General features: G+C 49.7%; 1 protein-coding gene across 7 annotated transcripts in view; it reads right to left on the bottom strand.

Annotated features, from left to right (window-relative positions):
* The window catches only part of ABCC8 (ATP binding cassette subfamily C member 8), a 117178-nt gene that overhangs the window by 52581 nt on the left and 43896 nt on the right, over window positions 1-20701 (bottom strand). For all 7 annotated transcript variants that reach the window (XM_029061019.2, XM_029061014.2, XM_039911373.1 and 4 more), the window contains exons 9-10: window positions 12446-12580; window positions 10577-10739 (exon numbers count right to left, since the gene is read on the bottom strand). In XM_029061019.2, coding sequence (XP_028916852.1) covers window positions 10577-10739; window positions 12446-12580 — 298 coding nt within the window. The remainder of the gene's footprint in view (window positions 1-10576; window positions 10740-12445; window positions 12581-20701) is intronic.

The following is a 20701-nucleotide window of genomic DNA, read 5'->3' as shown; positions in this document are numbered from 1 at the left end:
GAACCTGGCTCCTTCTGACTGTCAGGCCCTTGCTCTATCCACTAGGCCATTCTGCTTCTCTCAGATGATCCATTAGCCAACTGGTTCTTGTCCCACTTCCTTGGGAGTTATTTCTGGTGGTGCCATTAAGGAACACATAAGCTTGGGACTTCTTTTTCCCTCTTTTTTAACAACCAAATGTTAGTTTTGTCCCATTTACACTCAATCACTCTCTCGGGGAAAGAGCTCAGGGTTGGGAGTCAGGAGACCCGGTTAATAGTCCAGGCTGAAACAGTGATCTTCTGGGGACCTTGGGAAGTTTGCTACCTTCCATGGCTCTCAGTTTTCCATTCTGTAAAATGGAGAGAGCTATTTCCACCTGCACCAGCCTCAGTAATTTTGGGAGAAGAAATGAGGTCCCGGCTGCAAAGTCATTTTGGCTTCTTTAAGGGGGAATTGCTGTCAGAATTAGATTTTACCATAATGATTATTGTAATTCAATCCATCAGCAGTACTTAATAGTTATTACTCTGTGCAGAGCAATCAATCAAATGTGTGTTTGTTTTATGGTATTTGTTGAGCGCTTACTATATGCCAGGCACTGTACTATTCATTCAATTCATTCAATAGTATTTATTGAGCGCTTACTATGTGCAGAGCACTGTATTAAGCGCTTGGAATGAACAAGTCGGCAACAGATAGAGACAGTCCCTGCCGTTTGATGGGCTTACGGTCTGATCGGGGGAGCCGTCAGACAAGAAATCTACTAATCGCTATACTAATCGCGATAGCGTAGCTTAGTGGAAAGAGACCGGGCTGGGAGTCAAAAGGTCCTGGGTTCTAATCCAGGCTCTGCCACTTGTCCCCCGTGTGACTTTGGGCAAGTCACTTTACTTCTCTCTGCCTCAGTTCCCTCATCTGTAAAATGGGGATTAAGACTGCGAGTCCCACATGGGACAACCTGATAACCTTGTATCTACCCCAGTGCTTAGAACAGTGCTTGGCACATAGTAAGCACTTAACAAATACCATCATTATTATACAAGGCAATTGAGTTTGACGCAGTCCCAGTCCCACAATGGGCTCCAGTCTTAATCCCCATTTTACGATGATATAACTGAGGCACAGAGAAATAAAGCGATTTGCCCAAAGTCTCACTGCAGACCTGTGGCAAAGCCGGGATTAGAACCCGGGTCCTACTGACTCCCAGGCCCGTGCTCTATCCACTAGGCCACGCTGCCTAGTGTACTCTTCAAGTACAGTGCTCTGCATCCAGTAAGTGCTCAACAAATACCATAAAACAAACACACACTTCCTGTTTGTAGAGCACTGTCCTAAGTGCTTGGGAGGGTACAGTACAACAGAATCGGTACATTTTTTAGACTGTAAACCAGGTGTGGGAATGGATTGTCTCTCAGTTGCTGAATTGTACTTTCCAAGTGCTTAGTACAGTGCTCTGCACACAGTAAGTGCTCAGTAGAATGAATGAATGGATCACTAGACACAATCCCTGCCCACCACATTACAGGCTGCAAGGAATCGATGGCAAGAGAGTTGAAATCGAAGCCTAGGGAGTAGGTTGGTTTTAGGGGAGCAAAGCGGGCAGGATGGCTTATTGTGGAGGGGCAGTGAGGAATCAATCAATCAATTAATGGTATTTTTTGAGCGCTTTACTGTGTGCAGATCACTGTACTAAGCCCTAGGGAGAGTACAATACAGCAAGTTGGGGGAGAGTTGTATTTTTCACTGGATTAGATCAGGGGATGACCTGAGATCCCATCCAGGCTCACTGAATAGTTTCGGTTACCATTCCCTGCTCTGACCCTGAGAGAGGGCACGAACTACAGGTTGGAAAGGAGTCAGAGGCTTGGTCCCCTCCAATCCACTCTTTTCCCCCAACCCTACCCCCTTCGCCCCTCCCCCGATATAAATCCCGGGGGCAGCACGGTACTGTACTGTGGCACAGTAAGAAATAGCATGGGACTATTTAGGACCTCCAGCTGTACCCCTGCCCGATGTATGACTTTGGGCAATGGAGAAGGAGGTTGGGCGATGTAAAATGGAGATAATAACACCTGGCCTCCCGCTACCTCGCGGGATGTTGTGCAGATAAAATCAATCAATCATATCGATTGAGACATAAGGCTTGTAACGTACCCTACTAAATCTTTGGGAGAATTTAATACCACAGAGTTAACAATCACGATCCAGAGCACGGGCCTGGAAGTCAGAAGGTCATGGGCCTCTAATCCCAGCTCCGCCACTTGTCTGCTGTATCACCTTGGGCAAGTCACTTTATTTCTCTGTGCCTCACTTACCTCAACTGTAAAATAGGGATTGAGACCGTGAGCTCCACATGGGACAGGGACTGTGTCCAACCCGCTTTGGTTTTTATCCTCCCCAGAGCTTAGTATAGTGTTTGGCACAGAGTAAGCACTTAAATACCATAATATTAATAATAACAAACATAGGGTAATTGATGTGAAAACACTTTGGAAAAATTAATTGGGTCTACAAATGCAAATCATTCTCCTTCCTCCTTCTCCTTATCATCCTTCAGATGCCAGGGATTCCAGAGAGGATAGTGGAATGAACCAGGAGTCCCAGATCTGTGCTCTCTGTTGCAGGCTGGGTCGGGGCTGAATCGGGTGCTGCTGTGATCACACTCATCTCTTTCCAACACCCCGCTGTTCCTCACCTACTGCTGTTCTCACTCCCAGCCCCTGCTGACGCGCCCGGCCCCCGCCGCCGGCTTTCCCTCCCCCAGCCCCAGATGCCGCCCCAGACTCTCCGCCACTATATATACAGCTCCATCGGACTCTTGTATGAGGAGATGCTGCACCCAACGGGGAGCTCCCACCCGTGCGCGTGGGTGTGGTTTTAAAGCCCCACGACGGCCTGTTCTGCAGCGCATGAATGCACTTGCTATTTGCAGCGTCTGTTGCTGGGTTCAGCTCTGCCTCTTGCCTATCTTCATCTTTCCCCATCAGTACGGTTCTTGCATCAATCCGCCCCAGGATAGCTCCGAGCTGCATCCGGCTGGCCCGGCTGGCTTTGGGCTGGGAATGAGAAAGGGCCGGGTTTCCAGCGTCGCAGGAAGGAGAGGAAAGCCTTATTAAAGGCACATCTCCTCCAAGAGGCCTTCCCTGACTAAACCCTCTTTCCCACTCCCTGCTGTGTCACCCTGACTTGCTCCCTTTAATCATCCCCCCTCCCAGGCTCACTTATGTCCATATCTGTAATTGATTTATTTCTATTAATGTCTGTCTCCCCATCTAGACTGTAAGCTCGCTGTGGGCAGGGAAAGTGTCTATTATATTGTTGTACTGTACTCTCCCAAGCGTTTAGTACAGTGCTCTGCACACGGTAAACCCTTAATAAATTTATTTGACTGACTTTCTGACTGATGACTCTTGAGAATACTGGGCAAGCAGTGCCAGGCAAGGAGGTGCACGAGATGTTGCATGTTATTCTGGGCATGCCGTGTAACAAGATGACACTGTGCACACGCCATCGTGTGGAAGTCTGTTCGAGTTGGGCAGATCCTAGAGCGTTTCTCCAGGGGACCACTGCCTGACCCTCCCATTTGCTCTAGAGCCATTGTGGTCCCATCTTAATTCGGGATCCATGTGAAGGCGGGCACCGATGTCCAAAGAACAGCCTCTCTGAGTAATGGACGCCAGTTATTTCCGACTTCCCCTTGGGTCTTCCTCCTGAAGGCCGGGCTCAAAGTATATATGTGCATGGGCTCAATCAATCAATTCCAGTGCACCTGGAATTCATAAATATGCTATTTCTTATGGATTATTATTAGATCCATAATTCATTTCTTTCTATTAATGTCTGCCTCCTCCTCTAGACTGAAATCTCACTGTGGGCAGGGAATGTATCTACCAACTGTACTGTAATAATAATAATGATGGTGTTTGTTAAGCACTTACTATGTGCCGAGCAATGTTCTAAGCTCTAGGGTAGATTCAAGGTAATCAGGTTGTCCCTCATGGGGCTCATGGTCTTAATCCTCATTTTTAAGATGAGGTAACTGAGGCACAGAGAAGTTAAGTGGTTTGCCCAAGGTCACACAGCAGACCAGTGGCGGAGCCAGGATTAAAACCCACGTCCTCTGACTCCCAAGCCCATGCTCTTTCAACTAAGCCACGCTGCTTCTCTACTCCCAAGCTCTTCCAAGCTCTCAGTACAGTGCTCTTCACATAGTAAACACTCATTAAATACCTTTAATTGATCGATTAGCCCCTGGAGTTCAATCCTAGGTGTTGTTGACTTGCACGGAGTCAATAAATCTTTCCTAGACCGGCTGAGTGCCCTCCCTGACAAACCCGCCCAGCTCCAGCTTTCTCCCTGGTGGGGGACAAGACCTCTTTGCCATCTGAAAGGAGGAATCCAGCCCCGGAGGGGGTCCTAATTGGCTAAAGAAAGTCTCTGGGAGCAAGGAGCCTACTTCTGAACTCTCCAGGGCTCCAGGTCCAGGGCTGGCTGTCAGGGGGCCTATTACCCAATTTCAGGCTGCAGTACTGGTCTGTGAAAATCGGCAAAGGATGAAAGACAGGACCACAGGCCTTGTGTCTGGGGTTCCTGCAGTGAAATCTCCCGCAGCCTCGCAAGACTATTGTCTTTCTCCACACTTTTCTTTCTCCAGCTCAGCGCTTCTCAACCGCTTCTCCTCTGCCTCCATCTTTCCTCTCCCTCCTCTCTCCTCAGCACCCAGTCTCCCCCTACTGCTTTTCCCCAGCACCCACCTTCCCACTACTGCTTCTTCTCAGCACCCACTCTCTCCTCACTGCTTTTCCTCAGCACCCACTCTCCCCTCACTGCTTTTCCTCAGCACCCACTCTCCCCCTACTGCTTTCCCTCAGCACCTACTCTCCCACTGTTTCTCCTCAGGTCCCACTCTCCCCTCACTGCTTTTCCTCAGCACCCACTCTCCCCCTACTGCTTTCCCTCAGCACCCACTCTCCCCCTACTGCTTCTCCTCAGCACCCACTCTCCCCCTACTGCTTCTCCTCAGCACCCACTCTCCCTCTACTGCTTCTCCTCAGCACCCACTCTCCACTTACTTTTCCTCAGCACCCACTCTCCACCTACTTTTCCTCAGCACCCACTCTCCTCCTACTACTTTTCCTCAGCACTCACTCTCCCCCTACTGCTTCTCCTCAGCACCCACTCTCCCCAACCGCTTCTCTTCAGCACCCACTCTCCCCAACTGCTTCTCTTCAGCACCCACTCTCCCCCAGTGCTTCTTTTCAACACCAACTCTTTCCCCACCGCTTCTCCTTGGTGCCCACTCTCCCCTAGCTGCTTCTCCTCAGTACCCGATCTCCCTCCACTGCTTTTCCTCAACATCTGCTCTCCCTCCCTGCTTCTCCTCTGCATCCACTCTCCCTTTACTGCATCCTCAGTACCCACTCTTCCCCCATTGCTTCTGCTCAGCACCCACTCTCCCCCCATTGCTTTTCCTCAGCAGCCACACTTCCCCTCCCCTCATTCCACTTTTTCAAGACAGTCACATTATGGCCCCTGCGGTGAACAAGGGATATTTAGCAAGAAAATAAAATCAGTTCAGAAATGAGAGATGGCCCAAGGATGCATATCACCTTCCCCCAACCCCGTGGGCCCTCCCCATATCCTGATCTTCCCGGCTTTGTCCGTTCCCGTGGTCAAGAACCTCAGGGGCCGGAAAGGTGGAGAGCTTTAGTTTCAGGCTTTAGTTTCAGCCTTTAGAGAGTGTCCCGGTCCCTCTGCCTGGAGGGTCATATCACATGAAAAAAAAAGTTCACCTTACCACAAAGCAACATGATTCTTCAGGGACGGAGCTTGATCAAAGTTAAACAGACAAAAGGGTGACAGACTTCCGTCCTTAGGATTCCAATGTGAACAGTGAGAACTGGGAGCCATGTCCTATTCTCTTTCCCCCGACCCAGTCCCCCAAACACTCCTATAAAAGGGAAGTGGAACAAAAGACCAAAAACTCAAGGTGAACCCCACCCAAACTCCCCTGAGAGGATTCCGCATGGGGAAAGACAACCCCTCCAGAATGGAGCAGAAGGGTGGGAGGAGCTGAAAGAGCCAGGGACGCAGGGCCAGCCTGAGCCAGTCTGAACACTCTGAACACAGCTTCATCCTGACCTCAGACTCGGAAACGTAACCAGATGCCACCAGGCACTTAGCAGGCGCTCGATAAATACATCGATGATGATGAAGGGCAGCAAACTGCATTCACCCTGTGAGAAAACCTCATTTGGACAGAGAAGCCCAGGGCAGGCCTCTGCCTCTTTGGCATCTCTGTGTCTCTCTCTGTGCAGCCGAAAGGCCCTGGTACTTCCCCCAACGCCCTCGCTGGACAGTCCTCAGTGGGAATATGGGGCACATTCTGTGGCAGCAGAGTTTCAGCTGGTGTTCCTTCCCTGAGATCAGCAACTCTGACCCCCCGGGACCCCTGAGACCTGAAATCTTAATCCAGGGGTGACAGGACAGAAATGAATCTGGATAGCAGCAGCCCAGAGAGGAGGAAGGCTTGTAAGCTCATTGTGGACAGGAAATACATCTACCAAATCTGTAGTATTGTACTGTTCTGCACACAGTAAGCACTTGATTGACTGACCGATTCTCCACTAAGCACACTCCTAAATCTAACTTCCCCGCCTCCTCTTAGCCCCCACCACACCTGCGGTGTCTCATTTGGGTACGTGAAGGGGGCGTTTTGCATGGAAAGGCCGTTTGTGAGAATATAGTTGTGTCTGGGCACCCTATTAGATCTAAGAACCCCTTGTAGAAGGGGTTCAATTACGATCCCTGACAAGGAACCACATCCCCTATGATTGACATCTGCCACTCATATGATCCAATCTGACACCAGCCTAGTCAGTCTGCTCCCAGGTCTGCATTTTGTGCTATGTGTCCTAGAGAAAAATGTGCCAATTTGTTGTGGAACTGAGAAAGAGTGAGGGAAACACAGAGGGGCAAAGAGAGAGGCAGAAAGAGATAAAGAGACTGAAAGAGATAGAGGCAGAGAGACAGAAAGAGATGGAGACAGAGGCAGAGAGGCAGAAAATCAGAAAGAGACAGAGAGGCAGAGATGGAGAGACAGAGACAGAAAGAGACCAAAGGCACAGAGAGAGACAGAAAGGGACAGAAGGAAAGGAAGAGCTGAATTTCTACAGAGATAGTCTAGGGCTAGCCACAATACACCTCAACTGTAAAATGGGGATTCAATATCTGTGCTCCCTCCCTACTTGGTCTGTGAGTCCCATGTGAGACAGGGACAGTGTCCAAACCTGATTATCTTCTATATACCCCAGCACTTAGAACAGTGCTGACACATAGTAAGTGCTTAACAAATACAATAACAATGATGATAATTTCATTCCATGGGTACAGAGAGGGTAAGTGACTATCTCCGGGTAACGTGGCAAAGCAGCAGGAGAGCTGGGAGGGAAGTCATGGCTCCAGGAAGGAATCAGTGCCAGCCACCGTGATAGGGTGTGGGAGGGGTCTGTTCTGGGGCAGAACAGCAGCCGTCCAGCCACCCCTGGCCTGTGGACAGCCAGGGCTGGGAACCTGGATGTCACCTTCTTTGGGGGGCGAGGTTCTAGCTGGCACCGATTTCCGTAGGACTAAATGGTCCTGCATATCCCCTCCCCCGCAAAAAAACCTGACTCCCTTGCTCTCAACCTGGTGATGTGGACCCTGTAGGAGGTTCATGCCTTCAGAGAGGAAGGGGGGAAGTTCAGCATGGACTAATGGAAAGAGCAGCTGACCAGAAATCAGGAACATGGCCCCTAATCCCAGCTCTACCCCTGGCCTACTGCATGACCACAGGCAAGGCACTTAACCTCTCTGGGCCTCAATTTCCTCCTCTGTAAAATGGGGCTGAGATAACTGCTCTCCCTCCCTGTTGGACTGCGAGCCCCCGTGGGTCAGACTGCGTCGGACTTGATTATCCTCAATCTACCCAAGCGGAGAGCTTTGGCCCATAGCATGTGCTTAGTTAAGGCTTCAATTGATTGTGGGTGGGGGGAGCGGTCAGGGTCCCTGCCCCAATGATCCAAACCAGATAAGATACTTGCATCTTCCCAATATGAGGCGTTTGGAGGTGGGTGTCAGGCCCGCACCCCTGTCGCTCCCACTGATTTTTTCTCCTGCCCCACGGACATTTTCAGGGGACGACTTCTGAATTATTTGGTGGAAGGCAGGAGGACACCAGGCTGAAATCGGCTCTTGTCACTCCTCCCTTCAGGTTTCAGCACATCCTCAGGAGACTGCTGAGACCGATAGACTCATCTCTCATTTTCCTTCCAGATCCCTGTCTGTGGGACGCTCAGCACATCACTCCCAAACCGGGGCAGACCCCAGCCCGAGCCAGACCCCGGCCTGGGCTAGACTCCGGCCCTGGTCAGACCCTAGCCCAGGGCATCGTCCAGCCCAGACCAGACCCCGGCCAGATCCCAGCCCAGCAGGAGTGATAGCTCGGGCAAAACGGGGCTCTGAGATGTTTGTAATCCAGATGTCCCAGTGCCTACCAATTAGAGGGCATGGAAGAGCCCCATTATGCTCAGGGTAATGATCTGTGGCCAAAGGTCCAGACGCAGGACAGGAGGAGCGTGGGCGGACCAGAGATGGAGGTAAACAGGGTTTAGGGGCCATCTGTCCACACCGGGGGCCCCCACCTCCACTTTCTTAGCTAAAACAACAGACTGGCCTGGCAAAGCCAGGGAAGAGCAAACACCATCAGCAAACAGCACTCTAGTTTTCAAAGCCGACCTGGGGCATGCCATCCCCCTACTTCCAGCCCCACACCTCTCCCGCTTCCTAACCCGCAGTGTGTGAGTGTGAGAGTGTGTGTATGTGTGTGTGTGTGTGTGTGTGTGTGTGTGATGGTGGTGTTGGGGAGGAGGTGTTATACGTCTCTGTAGTTTAAGGGTTGCGTTGTCAGCCTGTCCTCTCAGCAATGAAGTGTCTCCCACCCAAGGGTCCATTTACTGCAGGTGCCAGGTGCCCAGGGAGTGGGAGGCAGGCTGGGCTGTGGGCAGAAGAAGCTAATGAGGACAGAGCTGCTTAATTAACCTACCCTTCAGCCCCCCACACCTGTCCCTGTTCCCCTCCCCCCAATCCTCCACAGCCCCTCCTTCCCCGATACTCTTTTTTATCTTTACAAACACAGGAGGTCGCTTGGCTTAGTGAAAAGAGCAGCAGGCTGAGAATCAGGAGACCTGGGTTCTAATCTTAGTACAGTGCTCTGCACACAGTAAGCGCTCAAAAAATACAACTAAATGAATGAATGAATCTTGGTTCTGCCCCTTGCCAATTGGGTGACTGACCTCGGCCAAGTTACTCAACTTCCTCATTTATAAACTGGGGACAAAATACCTGGTCTCCTACTTAGATTATGAGCCCTGTTTGGGATAGGGACAGTGTCTGATCTAATTGTTTTGTAATAACAACAACTTTTTTTATTAAGGGTTTACTATTTGCCAAGTCTTGTACTAAATGCTGGGGTAGACATGAGACCATCAGGTTGGACACAGTCCCTGACCCACGCGAGGCTCAGAGTCTAAGTAGGAGGGAGATTAGGTATTGAATCCCTATTTTACAGATGAAGAAACTGAGGTCCAGCGAAGTTCAGTGACTTGCTCAAGGTCACGCGGAGGGGAAGAGGCAGAGCCAGGGTAAGAACGCAGGTCCTCTGCCTCCCAGGGCTGTGCTCTTACCAGTAGGTCACGCTGCTTTCTTGTTTCTACCCCAGTATAGTATAAGCATTTAATGAATAACATCATTATTACTGGCCAAAGCCACTAACCCCATAGAGCAATGATCCAGTATCCCATTTAAAGTCAGTAGCTGGGAGCCCGCAGAGGAGGTCACACCCTTCTGAGGCGAAGTCATTACTGGGCGCCTACTATGTGCAAAGCACTGTGCATTAGAATATAAGCTACTTTTGGGCAGGGAATACCTTGCCCCTTCTCTATATGACGTGGCACAACCAGTGGGTGCTCAATAAATGCTATTTACTGCTACTACTCTCCTCGATGGCAGGGATCATGTTACCAACTTTTGTAGTACTCTTCCAATTGCCTAGTAATGTGCTCCGCCCAGAACAATCATGCAACATATAATAATAATTAATAATAATTGTGGTATTTGTTAAGCGCTTATTATGTGTCAAGCACTGCTCTAAGCACTGGGGAAGATACAAGCTAATCAGGGCAGGCACAGTCCCTGTCCCACATGGGGCTCACAGTCGGAGCAGGAGGGAGAGCAGGCACTGAATCTCCATTTTTCAGATGAGGAACTTGAGACCCAGAGAAGTTAAGTGACCTGCTCAAGGTCACGCAGCATTCACGTGGAGGAGCAGAGATTAGAATCACAATCCTCTGGCTTCCAGGCCAATGTTTTAACCAGTAGGCCACACTGCTCCTCAACTACCATTGACTAGGTTATTATTACTGAGCGCTTGGGAGAGAATAATTGAACTGCTAGACCTGATCCCTGCCCTCAGGGAGCTTCCAGCCTAGCGACTCAGGACTCCGGACGCTGAGACCCATGGCGTGGGGGGTGAGCGGGAATGAGGGCCGGGACTCACTGGAGATGGAGGTGTAGATGGCGAAGGCTCTGAGGCTGGTCATCTCCTTCCTCCGTGTCTCTTCCACGCGGCTGCGGAAGATATTTTCCCAGGCATACAACTTGAGCAGCTTGATGCCCCGCAGCATCTCATTCGTCTTCTTCAGTCGCTCGTTGGAGTACTCCTGTCGGATGTGAGGGAGAGGGATTTAGGTGGGACCATCTACTGTTCTGGAATGGCGGAGGAGCCCCCAGCTGCCCCCTCTGGGACCCCCAGCACCCCAACACTTCTGGTGAACCCCGGGGCCTGGGAACCAAGATCTGGCTTCCTGCTTTAGGGCTGCACTATCTCCCTTTCTGGCCGGGGCTGAGGGGGCCGCAGGGCTGCAGGCTGGGAAAGGGGAAGGAAGGAAAGGGCTGGCTGCTGGACAATGGGGCAAATACACCTGAAGAGAACTAGGCCAGAGCTGCAAGGTCATAATAATAATAATAGTTATAATGACGTTAGTTAAGCACTATGTGCCAGGCACTTTATTAAGTGCTGGTGTGGATACAGTAATCAGGTTGGACACGGTCCCTGTCCCACAGTGGGCTCGCAGTCTTAATCCCCGTTTTATAGATGAGAGAACTGAAACACACAGAAGTGAAGTGACTTACCCAAGGTCACACAGCAGACAAGTAACAGGGTACCGACAGGGTACCGACGGACCCTGCTGCCCTGCTACCATTGGACAACACAGCCACCTGGGCACAGGGGTCTCAGGCAGATGCGGGCTCCAGGTCACAGGACTTCGCAAGGTGCAGGTTTGGGTAAAATGTGGATGGGATTCCTGAGGGAAGGAAGGGAGAAGTGTGTGTCTGTGTCGGGGGAGGTAGGAGGGGAGTGGTGGTGAGTGAATGTGTGTGTGAGAGAGCAAGGAAGAGAGGAGAGAGAGGGGAAAGAGAGAGTGAGAGAGAGGAGAGAGCAAGAGAGCAAGATGAGAGGGTGAAAAGAGAAAGGGAGAGATGAGAGAGAGCAAGAGAGAGAGAGGAAAGAGAAGGGAGATGGTGAGAGGAGAAAGAAGAGAGTGAGAGATGAGGGAGAGAGAGAGATGAGAGAAGACAGTGAGAGAGTGGGAGAGAAGGGAGAGCAAAAGAACAAGATGAGAAAGAGAGGGGAGAGGTGAGGAGAGAGCAAAAGAGTGAGATGAGAGAGGGGAGAGGAGAGAGAGAGAGAGAGGAAAGGGGAGAGTGTGTGTGGAGGTTGGTGAAGGTGGTTGGTACTGTGTGGAAATCTCTAACCAGGACACAGTTATAAGCCCAACATGGTTACACAGCCCAGACTCATGATCCGGGAGTCCTTTCAGAATGGAGAAAGGAAAGAGGGCCAGAGGAATACATCCAAAACTCTTCTCCGGGGGGAATCCCACTTTGTGCTCAGGTTTGGGAGTAAGGGAACCAGGGTTCTAATCTGGCCTCCTATGTGACCTTGGGCAAGTCCCTTCTTTGTGCCCTAGTCTCCGCCTTTGTAAAATGGAGATTCAATCCCTGTTCTCCATCCCACTGTGAACCCCACCTGGGACAGGGACTGTGTCCAACCTGATGATCTTGCACATACTCCAGTGCTCAGTACAGTGCTTAGCATAGTAAGTGTTTAACAAATTCAACTATTATTTCATTTGAGAGGCCCTAGGACCAGGGGCGTCAAGAAAGGGACACATTAATTCCCTGGACCTCTTGGTGAGAGCCTGGTGCCCTTGGAGGGGAAACCCTGCTTTGGGGTGGGCTGGGAGGTGGCTAGGGTGGAACCTGGCTTGCTCCTCACAAACCACTGGTGCCCTTCTCCTCTGTGGGCCCCTTTCCCGCTTCTATCTGGGAGAAGAGGCGCCCTCGCAGTGCCCACAACACTTACCAGCGTGCTTCTCTGGGCCTGGGAGAGTTTGGTGGCCACGAAATACTGCACAGGGGCCAGCACGATGATCACCGCTGCTCCAATCAGGGCACTGATCCCGAGGATGTAGTAGAGGAGGATCACCCCCACGATGATCTGGCAGGAGTAAAGGGAAGGCACATGGGGCGTTAGCGCTCTCTCTCTCTCTCTCCCCCCTCGGACTCATGAGTACCTGGGAAATCCTACAGAACCCAGATGCTCAGGCCATCCTCCTGTGGCAGGATCCTGTCTGTACAGAGGGACCCTCTCCCTCAGGATTGAAGGCCTTGTTCTTGAGGCCCTCCAGGGTCTTCAAAGGGCCTCCAGGGATGCTGGGAAAGAGAGAGAGCTATGGCAGCTCTTGGTTTTCAAATTACCACTTATTCTGGTTCCCTACCAAACCCTACCAAACCTCCTTCTCCATGAACCATTCCTGGTTGATCCCACCGGCTCTTCTCCCCCAAACCCTCCAGTTTTCTTAAGCATTACGTAAAGCTCCGAAAATTACTAGGTGAGTAGACTACTTTTGCCTTCGCTTCGGCATTCCCTCCGCCCTTCTCTATTGTCCTTTTTGTTTTCCTGGCTTTTCTGAGTGAGCCTTTCCATCTCAAGATCTCTTTCTATGAACAGCGTACCATCTTGTAATCTATGTCACTCTGTGTCTGGAAGGAAGGGCCCCATGACTGTGTTTGGTGGGAATGTTTTTGTGGCTGCTCATCTCTCAGGTAAGTTCTTGAATTTGTCAATGTATTTCCTGGGTATATTCTTAGGTGTGTGGGTGCCAATCGGTCTTTATGTGTGTGTGTGGTTCTCAATCACTCTGTATGTGTGTGTGTGTGTGTGTGTGTGTGTGTGAGAGAGAGAGAGAGAGAGAGAGAGAGAGAGAGAGAGAAAGAGAGAGTGTTATATGTGTGTTTCTGGATATGTTCTTGTGTTTGCGAGTGTTAAGCAGTATGGGTACATGAGAGAAAGTTTGTTCCTGGGTATGTTCTTTTGTATGTGGGTGTCAATCAGTGAGTGTGTGCTCATGTGTGTGTGTGTGTGGGGGGCATGTTCCTGGGTATGTTCTTTTGTGTGTGTCAGTGGGTCTCTATGTGTGTTCTTTTGTATAGAGGTGTCAATCGTTCTGTGTGTGTGTGTGTGTGTGTGTATGAGACAGAGAGACTGTACGGTCCTATGTCTTTTGGGTGTGGATGACAATCCATGTGCACGTGAGTGTGCGTAAGTATGTGTGTATGAGGGTGTGTTCCTAAGTAGGTTCTTTTGTTCATGGATGTCAGTCTGTGGTGTGTGTGTATATGTGAGTGTGGGTTCCTGGGTATTGCCTCCCAAGCACTTAGTACGGGGCTCTGCCCATAGTAAGTACTCAATAACTACAACTAATTGATGTCCTTCTGCATATAGATGTCAAACGGTCTACGTCTGTGCGTGTGTGTAGAAAGGAATTTTTCTTACTGACTCATATTTATACTTTTGCTTAGAATCTTTTTTCCCCCTTTGGCTTGGCTCCTCTGAGCAGGGGTCTGTAGCGGTGGTGGGCGTCGGCTGGAGCAGGGGTGGGAGGTCTGGGCTGTGCAGGCTCAGGTCTCCCACCCGCTTCCACTGACACCCCGCTTCCTGAGCAGTGATAATAATGTTGGTATTTGTTAAGCGCTTACTATGTGCAGAGCACTGTTCTAAGAGCTGGGGTAGACAGGGGAATCAGGTTGTCCCGCGTGGGGCTCACAGTCTTAATCCCCATTTTACAGATGAGGTAACTGAGGCACAGAGAAGTTAATGATGGGTGGCCCTCTGCCTGGAGCCTCTCCCGGGGCCAGGGGCTCTTCGCTGTTCACAGGCAGGCCCTTCGTGGACAAAGGGGGTCACTCTCTTTCCTCCCCTGCCCCAGAGCTGCGGGGGCTGCAGCAACAGCGATCAGTCACCAGATCAGTAATAGATCCATCAGTCAAGCGGAGTCCACGCATGGGGGCCTGTTAATGTTTACGGACCACCACCTGGAATCCTCGGGCAAACATTACGTAGGATGGGAGCCCCCGTCCGCGTTGTCTGTCTATACTCTTTTGGGTCTGACCTGTCCTCTTCCTCTGCCATTTCTGGGGCCGAGCTGTAACCAGCGTTGCCTTTTGTATTTGAAGAGGATGCCGTCTGTGTGGCTGAGAAGGCTGATGAGTGAGCACTAATCCCTTCCACTCTGTGCACACATAATTACTGACCCCCTCGTCCCCCCACACGCCCCCAGGTGGCAGCCCTAGGGTGGGGAGTGGACAAGTGTTGGGAGGCTTCTGCTCCACCATCTCTCATTTTGCACCACTTGTGCACTTTGGTTATTCACAACCACTGCAGCGCTTCTAAAACCTAGCACTTCCGCCCCAAAAAGCAAACACAAACACACAAACCTTTCTTTCGTTCTCTCTCTCTCTCTCCTCTTTCCATGTGTAAACTATTTTCAGTGTCTCTGCCGCTCCACTAGATTATAAACTCCTTGGAGAAAGACACCATGACCTAGTAGAAACAGGACTTGGAGTCAGGAGACCTAGGCTCTCATCCTGGCTCCGCCGCTTACCTCCTGGTGAACTTGGGCAAGTCCCTTACGGTGTGCAGAGCACTGTACTAAGCGCTTGGGAGAGGACAATACAACAGAGCTGGCAGACACGATCCCTTCCCACAGAGAACAAATCTGTTTTCACCCTCTAAATTTCCGCAGCCTTCTCACTCATATTTCTTCCAAACTTCTCCATATTTTTTTATGCTCGTGGTCAGGGATGACACGTACCAACTCTATTGTAGTATACTTTCCCAAGTACAGAGCCCTCCACACAGTAAGGGCTCAGAAAATACTACTGGTTGATTGAGGCTAGCATAACTCCCTAAATATGCATAGAGCTGTCCTCAATATTCAAACACTTAATGATAACTTTAGTGAAAGATGACAGTGAAGGTAAAATTCCCTAATTTGACTGGAAATCTCTCTGGGGGAAGAGAGTGTGTTTCTCTTCATCTATCACTCCTTTAGTAAGGTCCTTGTGGGCAGGGAATATGTCTATGTCTACCAACTCTATTGTATTGTGCTCTCCCAAGTGCTTATGACAGTGCTCTCTGCACACAGTAAGTGCTCAATAAATATGACTTTTTAAAAATGATATTTGTTAAGCACTTACTCCGGCCAGGGGCTATACTAAGCACTGGGATAGATTCAAGTTAATGAGGTTGGACATAGTCCCTGTCCCACATGGGGCTCACATTCCTAATCCCATTTTTCAGATGAGGTAACTGAGGCCCAGAGAAGTGAAGTGACTTGCCCAAGGCCATGCAGCAGACAGGTGGCAGAGCCGGGATTAGAATCCAGGTTCTTCTGACTCTTCGGCCTGTGCTTTATCCTAGTGAGCCCAGATACCCTGACTCTTGGTCCCATTTTACTTACTGATCCTCCCTGATTAACAGAGGGCTCCACATTAAGGTGCCAGCAGACCCTCAATAAAACGTGGCTCATTGATCCTTTGGCTCAGATTGATCCACTGGTGACAGATTAACCCAACCCTTTCCTGCCTGGAAAGTATTCAAAGGCAAGGTGAAGGAGGAGAATGGCCTAATGGGAGACCTCCAGGTCTGGGAGTCAGAAGGACCTGGGTTCTAATCCCAGCTCTGCCACTTGTCTGCTGGGTGACCTTAAACAAGTCACTTCACTTCTCTGCACCTCAGTGATCTCATCTGTAAAATGGGGATTAAGACAGTGAGCCCCATGTGGGACGGGGACCATATTCATTCAATAGTATTTATTTATTTATTCAATAGTATTTATTGAGCGCTTACTATGTGCAGAGCACTGTACTAAGCGCTTGGAATGAACAAGTCGGCAACAGATAGAGACAGTCCCTGCCGTTTGACGGGCTGACAGTCTAATCGATAGGTTAGTCCAACCTGATAGGTTTTTATCTCCCCCAGTGCTTAGTACAGTGCCTGGCACATAGTAAGCACTTTACAAATACCATACAAAAAAAAGTGTGCTTACAGCATCACTGTTTCCTGTGTTTGCCTTCCAGATGGAAACGCAGAGGTTCCTGGTAGTGAGGGTGATGGCATTTGCTAAGCACTTACTATGTGCCAGGCACTGTTCTAAGCCCTGGAGTAGATACAAGATAATCGGGTTGACACAGTCCCTGTCCCACATAAGGCTCATAGTCTTAATCCCCATTTTAAAGATGAGGGAACTGAGGTACAGAGAAGTTAAGTGACTTGCCCAAGGTCACACAAAAGGCAAGGGGTGGAGCCGGTATTAGAGCCCAGGTCCTTCTGACTCCCAGGTTTGTGCTCTATCCTAGTGAGCCCGGATACCCTGACTCTTGGGCCCTAGTTTAATTTACCGAACCACCCTGCCACAGCGTCACACTTGCTTCCATCTCTTGAAACCCTGAGAAGGATTCAGGATGGTGAGCCTAGATGTGACTGATTCATCTATGACAGATAGCGATCTGGACATTTTCATTTTTAATCTACCCTTATGCCTTCACTCTTAATTTTCTGATGAATAATTTCTGACCGGAGAGGGTGCCTGTCCCCTGGCTTTGTGGAAGAGATTACGTGCTGGTGAATATTTATGAAAAATGCAAATCACCCCTCTCAATGTCCAGAGAGATCAAAGTTACAGACTTTTCCCAGGGCTATAGGACGGTCAAGGGCAGGTCTTTCGGCATGAAACTTAAGAACCTTCAACTATGTTCCTTGTTTTGGAGGAACAGATGGGTCTGTCTGTGCTCCTTAATCAAAGAGGAAACATGACCTCCCTGGCTATCACTCAACCCCACAATGTCCCTCCAACCAAATCTGCTCACAATGATCCTATGCACCATTTCAGTCCCGAAGAGAGGTTCAGCCTCCTGAGCCTAGATTGCCTCTGGCCTCCATGTGGGAGCTGATTTCTTCCTTTCATCTCATCAGTCGGGAAACAAATCCAACGGTAACGAGCTGAGCCCGGCTGCCGGAGCAACTCCATTTCAGGGGAAACCTCGGGGACTCTCTGTCTTTGTCATTTTCCGTCATCCTCATCAGAAAATCGCACTGGCTAATGCTCCGGTTTCTGCTTCACTAGAGGCCCTTGCCTGGGCAGCTGTGGCGACTGAGCCTGTCAGTGGGCATTCGAGCATTAGCCAGAATGTCAATCGCACCACCGGACCACTCAGAGATAAGGTGTCTATTTCCCATCTGCCTCCTCCATTCAAGATTTCCGCTGAGGTTTTTGCCAAAAGGGCGATTCGGGGATTCGTAATCCCTGGGTCAGCCAGTGGTCAGAGAGAAGCCACCATAGATCGGATCTAGCCTTCTTTGATAGACCGGGATTCTTTGCCTCCCGCCTCGGTTTCAGAACCCCAGTGCATATCCATCACCCGCAATTCCCCAACTATCTGGCGTGGCTCAGTGGAAAGAGCATGGGCTTTGGAGTCAGAGGTCATAAGTTCGAATCCCAGCTCTGCCACTTGTCAGCTGTGTGACTGTGGGCAAGTCACTTCACTCCTCTGTGCCTCAGTTACCTCATCTGGAAAATGGAGATTAAGACTGTGAGCCCTACGTGGGACATCCTGACTCCCCTGTGTCTACCCCAGCGCTTAGCACAGTGCTCGGCACATAGTAAGCGCTTAACAAATACCAAAATTATTATTATTATTATCACTCTTCCTCAGACCATTGTGGGCAGGGAGCTTGTCTACCAGATCTACTGTGCTGTACTCTCCCAAGGACTTAGTACAGTGCTCTGCACGCAGTAAGTGCTCAACAAATAGCATTGATTTTCCTGTTCAACCTCTGGCCCTTCCTACCAATTCCTGATAAATGGGCTCCAGCAGGGGAGGGCAGACTGCTTGGGGGTAAATAAGAAGCCCCCTGCCCAGCCTCTTCCACTCCACCAACTTTCCCAGAGCTGCCATCGCTGACATACATGGGTTTCTCACTTTAGGGGACCAGAGACGGGGAGAAGAACGGAGACAACCCTTAGTACAGTGCTCTGAACACAGTTAGTGCTCAATAAATACCACTGAGGATGAGTAGGCACCTGAGGACGGTCAATCAGTCGATCAGTGGTATTTATTTAGTAAGTGCTCAATAAATACTATTGAATGAATTTATTGAGTGCTTACTGTGTGCAGAACACTGTACTACGCGCTTGGGAGAGTACAGTATTACAGAGTAGATACATTCCCTTCCCACAGTTTAGAGGAGACCCCCTTTCTTAACTGAATTCCCCAAACTGTGTCTTTCATGACTTTCTCTTAGCCCCTGGCTTTTCCTCAGGAATGGACATTTTCAAAATAATTTAGGGCCACAGATCGGTGATTCCACCATCCAAGAAAGCTGGGTTTCAGGTTAGCTCCTACCACACAGGCATATCGATCAATCAGTAGTATTTATTCGCTGATTACTGCATTCAGATACTGGACTAAGCACTTGGGAGAGTGATAATAATAATAATGTTGGTGTTTGTCAAGCGCTTACTATGTGCAGAGCACTGTTCTAAGCGCTGGGGTAGATACAGGGTAATCAGGTTGTCCCACATGAGGCTCACAGCCTTAATCCCCATTTTAGAGATGAGGGAAGTGAGGCACGCAAAAGTTAAGTGACTTGCCCACAGTCACACAGCTGACAAGTGGCAGAGCCGGGAGTCGAACCCATGACCTCCGCCTCCCACGCCCGTGCTCTTTCCACCGAGTGCAATACAACAGAGTGAAGCTTTCCTTCCCATAAGGAGCTTTCGATCTACACGGGGAGACAGACTTTAAAATAAATTATGGAGATGTACATAAGTGTTGGAGGGCTGAGGGTGGGGTAAATAGCAAGTGTTTAAAGGATACAGATTCAGATGCATAGGAGACAAAGAAGGGAGAGGAAGGAGGGGAGATGAGGGCTGAGTCAGAGAAGGCTTCTTGGAGGAGATGTGATTATGAGAAGCAGCGTGGCTCAGTGGAAAGTGCCCGGGCTTGGGAGTCAGAGGTCATGCGTTCGAATCCCGGCTCTGCCACTTGTCAGCTGTGTGACCGTGGGCAAGTCACTTCACTTCTCTGGGCCTCAGTTACCTCTTCTGCAAAATGGGGATTAACTGTGAGCCTCACGTGGGACAACCCGATTACCCTGTATCTACCCCAGCGCTTAGAACAGCGCTCTGCACATAGTAAGTGCTTAACAAATACCAACATTATTATTATTGTTGTTTTAATAAGGCTTTGAAGGTGGAGAGAGGGATGGTGTCTCAGATATGAAGGGGAAGGGAGTTCCAGACCAGAGGGAGATGGAAGCAAGGGGTCGGCAGTGAGCTAGATGAGATCTGAGTACAGTAAACAGCGCGACATTAGAGGAGGAGGGGCTGTAGCAGGAAATCAGGGAGGTAAGAGGAGGGAGGTGAGCTGATTGAGTGCTTTAAAGCCGATGGTTAGGAGTTTCTGTTTGATGCGGAGGTGAATGGGCAACCACCGGAGGTTCTTGAGGAGTGGGGAGACACGAACTGAATATTTTTTTTTGGAAAAATGATCAGAGCAGCAGAGAATACTAAGGACTGGAGTGGGGAGAGCCAGAAGCCGGGAAGATTCATTAAAGTATATATTTCACTGTAGTTAAGCTACCTGTGGGCAGAGGATGTGTCCGGGTGCATTTTTGTCCTTTCCCAAGCACTAAGTTTAGATCATGGCACCCAGGGGGTGCTCAATAAAGGCCGTTGCTATGATGAGGATGATGATAATATTGAAAATGGCATTTATTAAGCACTTACTATGTGCCAAGCACTGGACTAAGAGCTGGGGCAGATAAAAGCAAATCGAATTGGACACAGTCCCTCTCCCAAGGGGGACTCCCAGTCTCAACCCCCATTTTATACTTCATTCATTCATTCATTCAATAGTATTTATTGAGTGCTTACTATGTGCGGGGCACTGTACTAAGTGCTTGGAATGTACAAAATGGTAACAGATAGAGACAGTCCCCGCCCTTTGACGGGCTTACGGTCTGATCGGGGGAGACGGACAGACAAGAACAATGGCAATAAAGAGAATCGAGGGGAAGAACATCTCATTAAAACAATAGCAAATATAGATGAGGTAACTGAAACACAGAGAATAATAATAATGTTGGTATTTGTTAAGCGCTTACTATGTGCAGAGCACTGTTCTAAGCGCTGGGGTAGATACAGGGTAATCGGGTTGTCCCACGTGAGACTCACAGTCTTAATCCCCATTTTACAGATGAGGTAACTGAGGCACA

The sequence above is a fragment of the Ornithorhynchus anatinus genome, chromosome 3, assembly GCF_004115215.2.
Source record: "Ornithorhynchus anatinus isolate Pmale09 chromosome 3, mOrnAna1.pri.v4, whole genome shotgun sequence".
Classification (NCBI taxonomy): Eukaryota; Metazoa; Chordata; class Mammalia; order Monotremata; family Ornithorhynchidae; genus Ornithorhynchus; species Ornithorhynchus anatinus.
The sequence above is the reverse complement of the archived record's forward strand: the minus strand, read 5'-3'. Positions and strand labels throughout refer to the sequence as shown.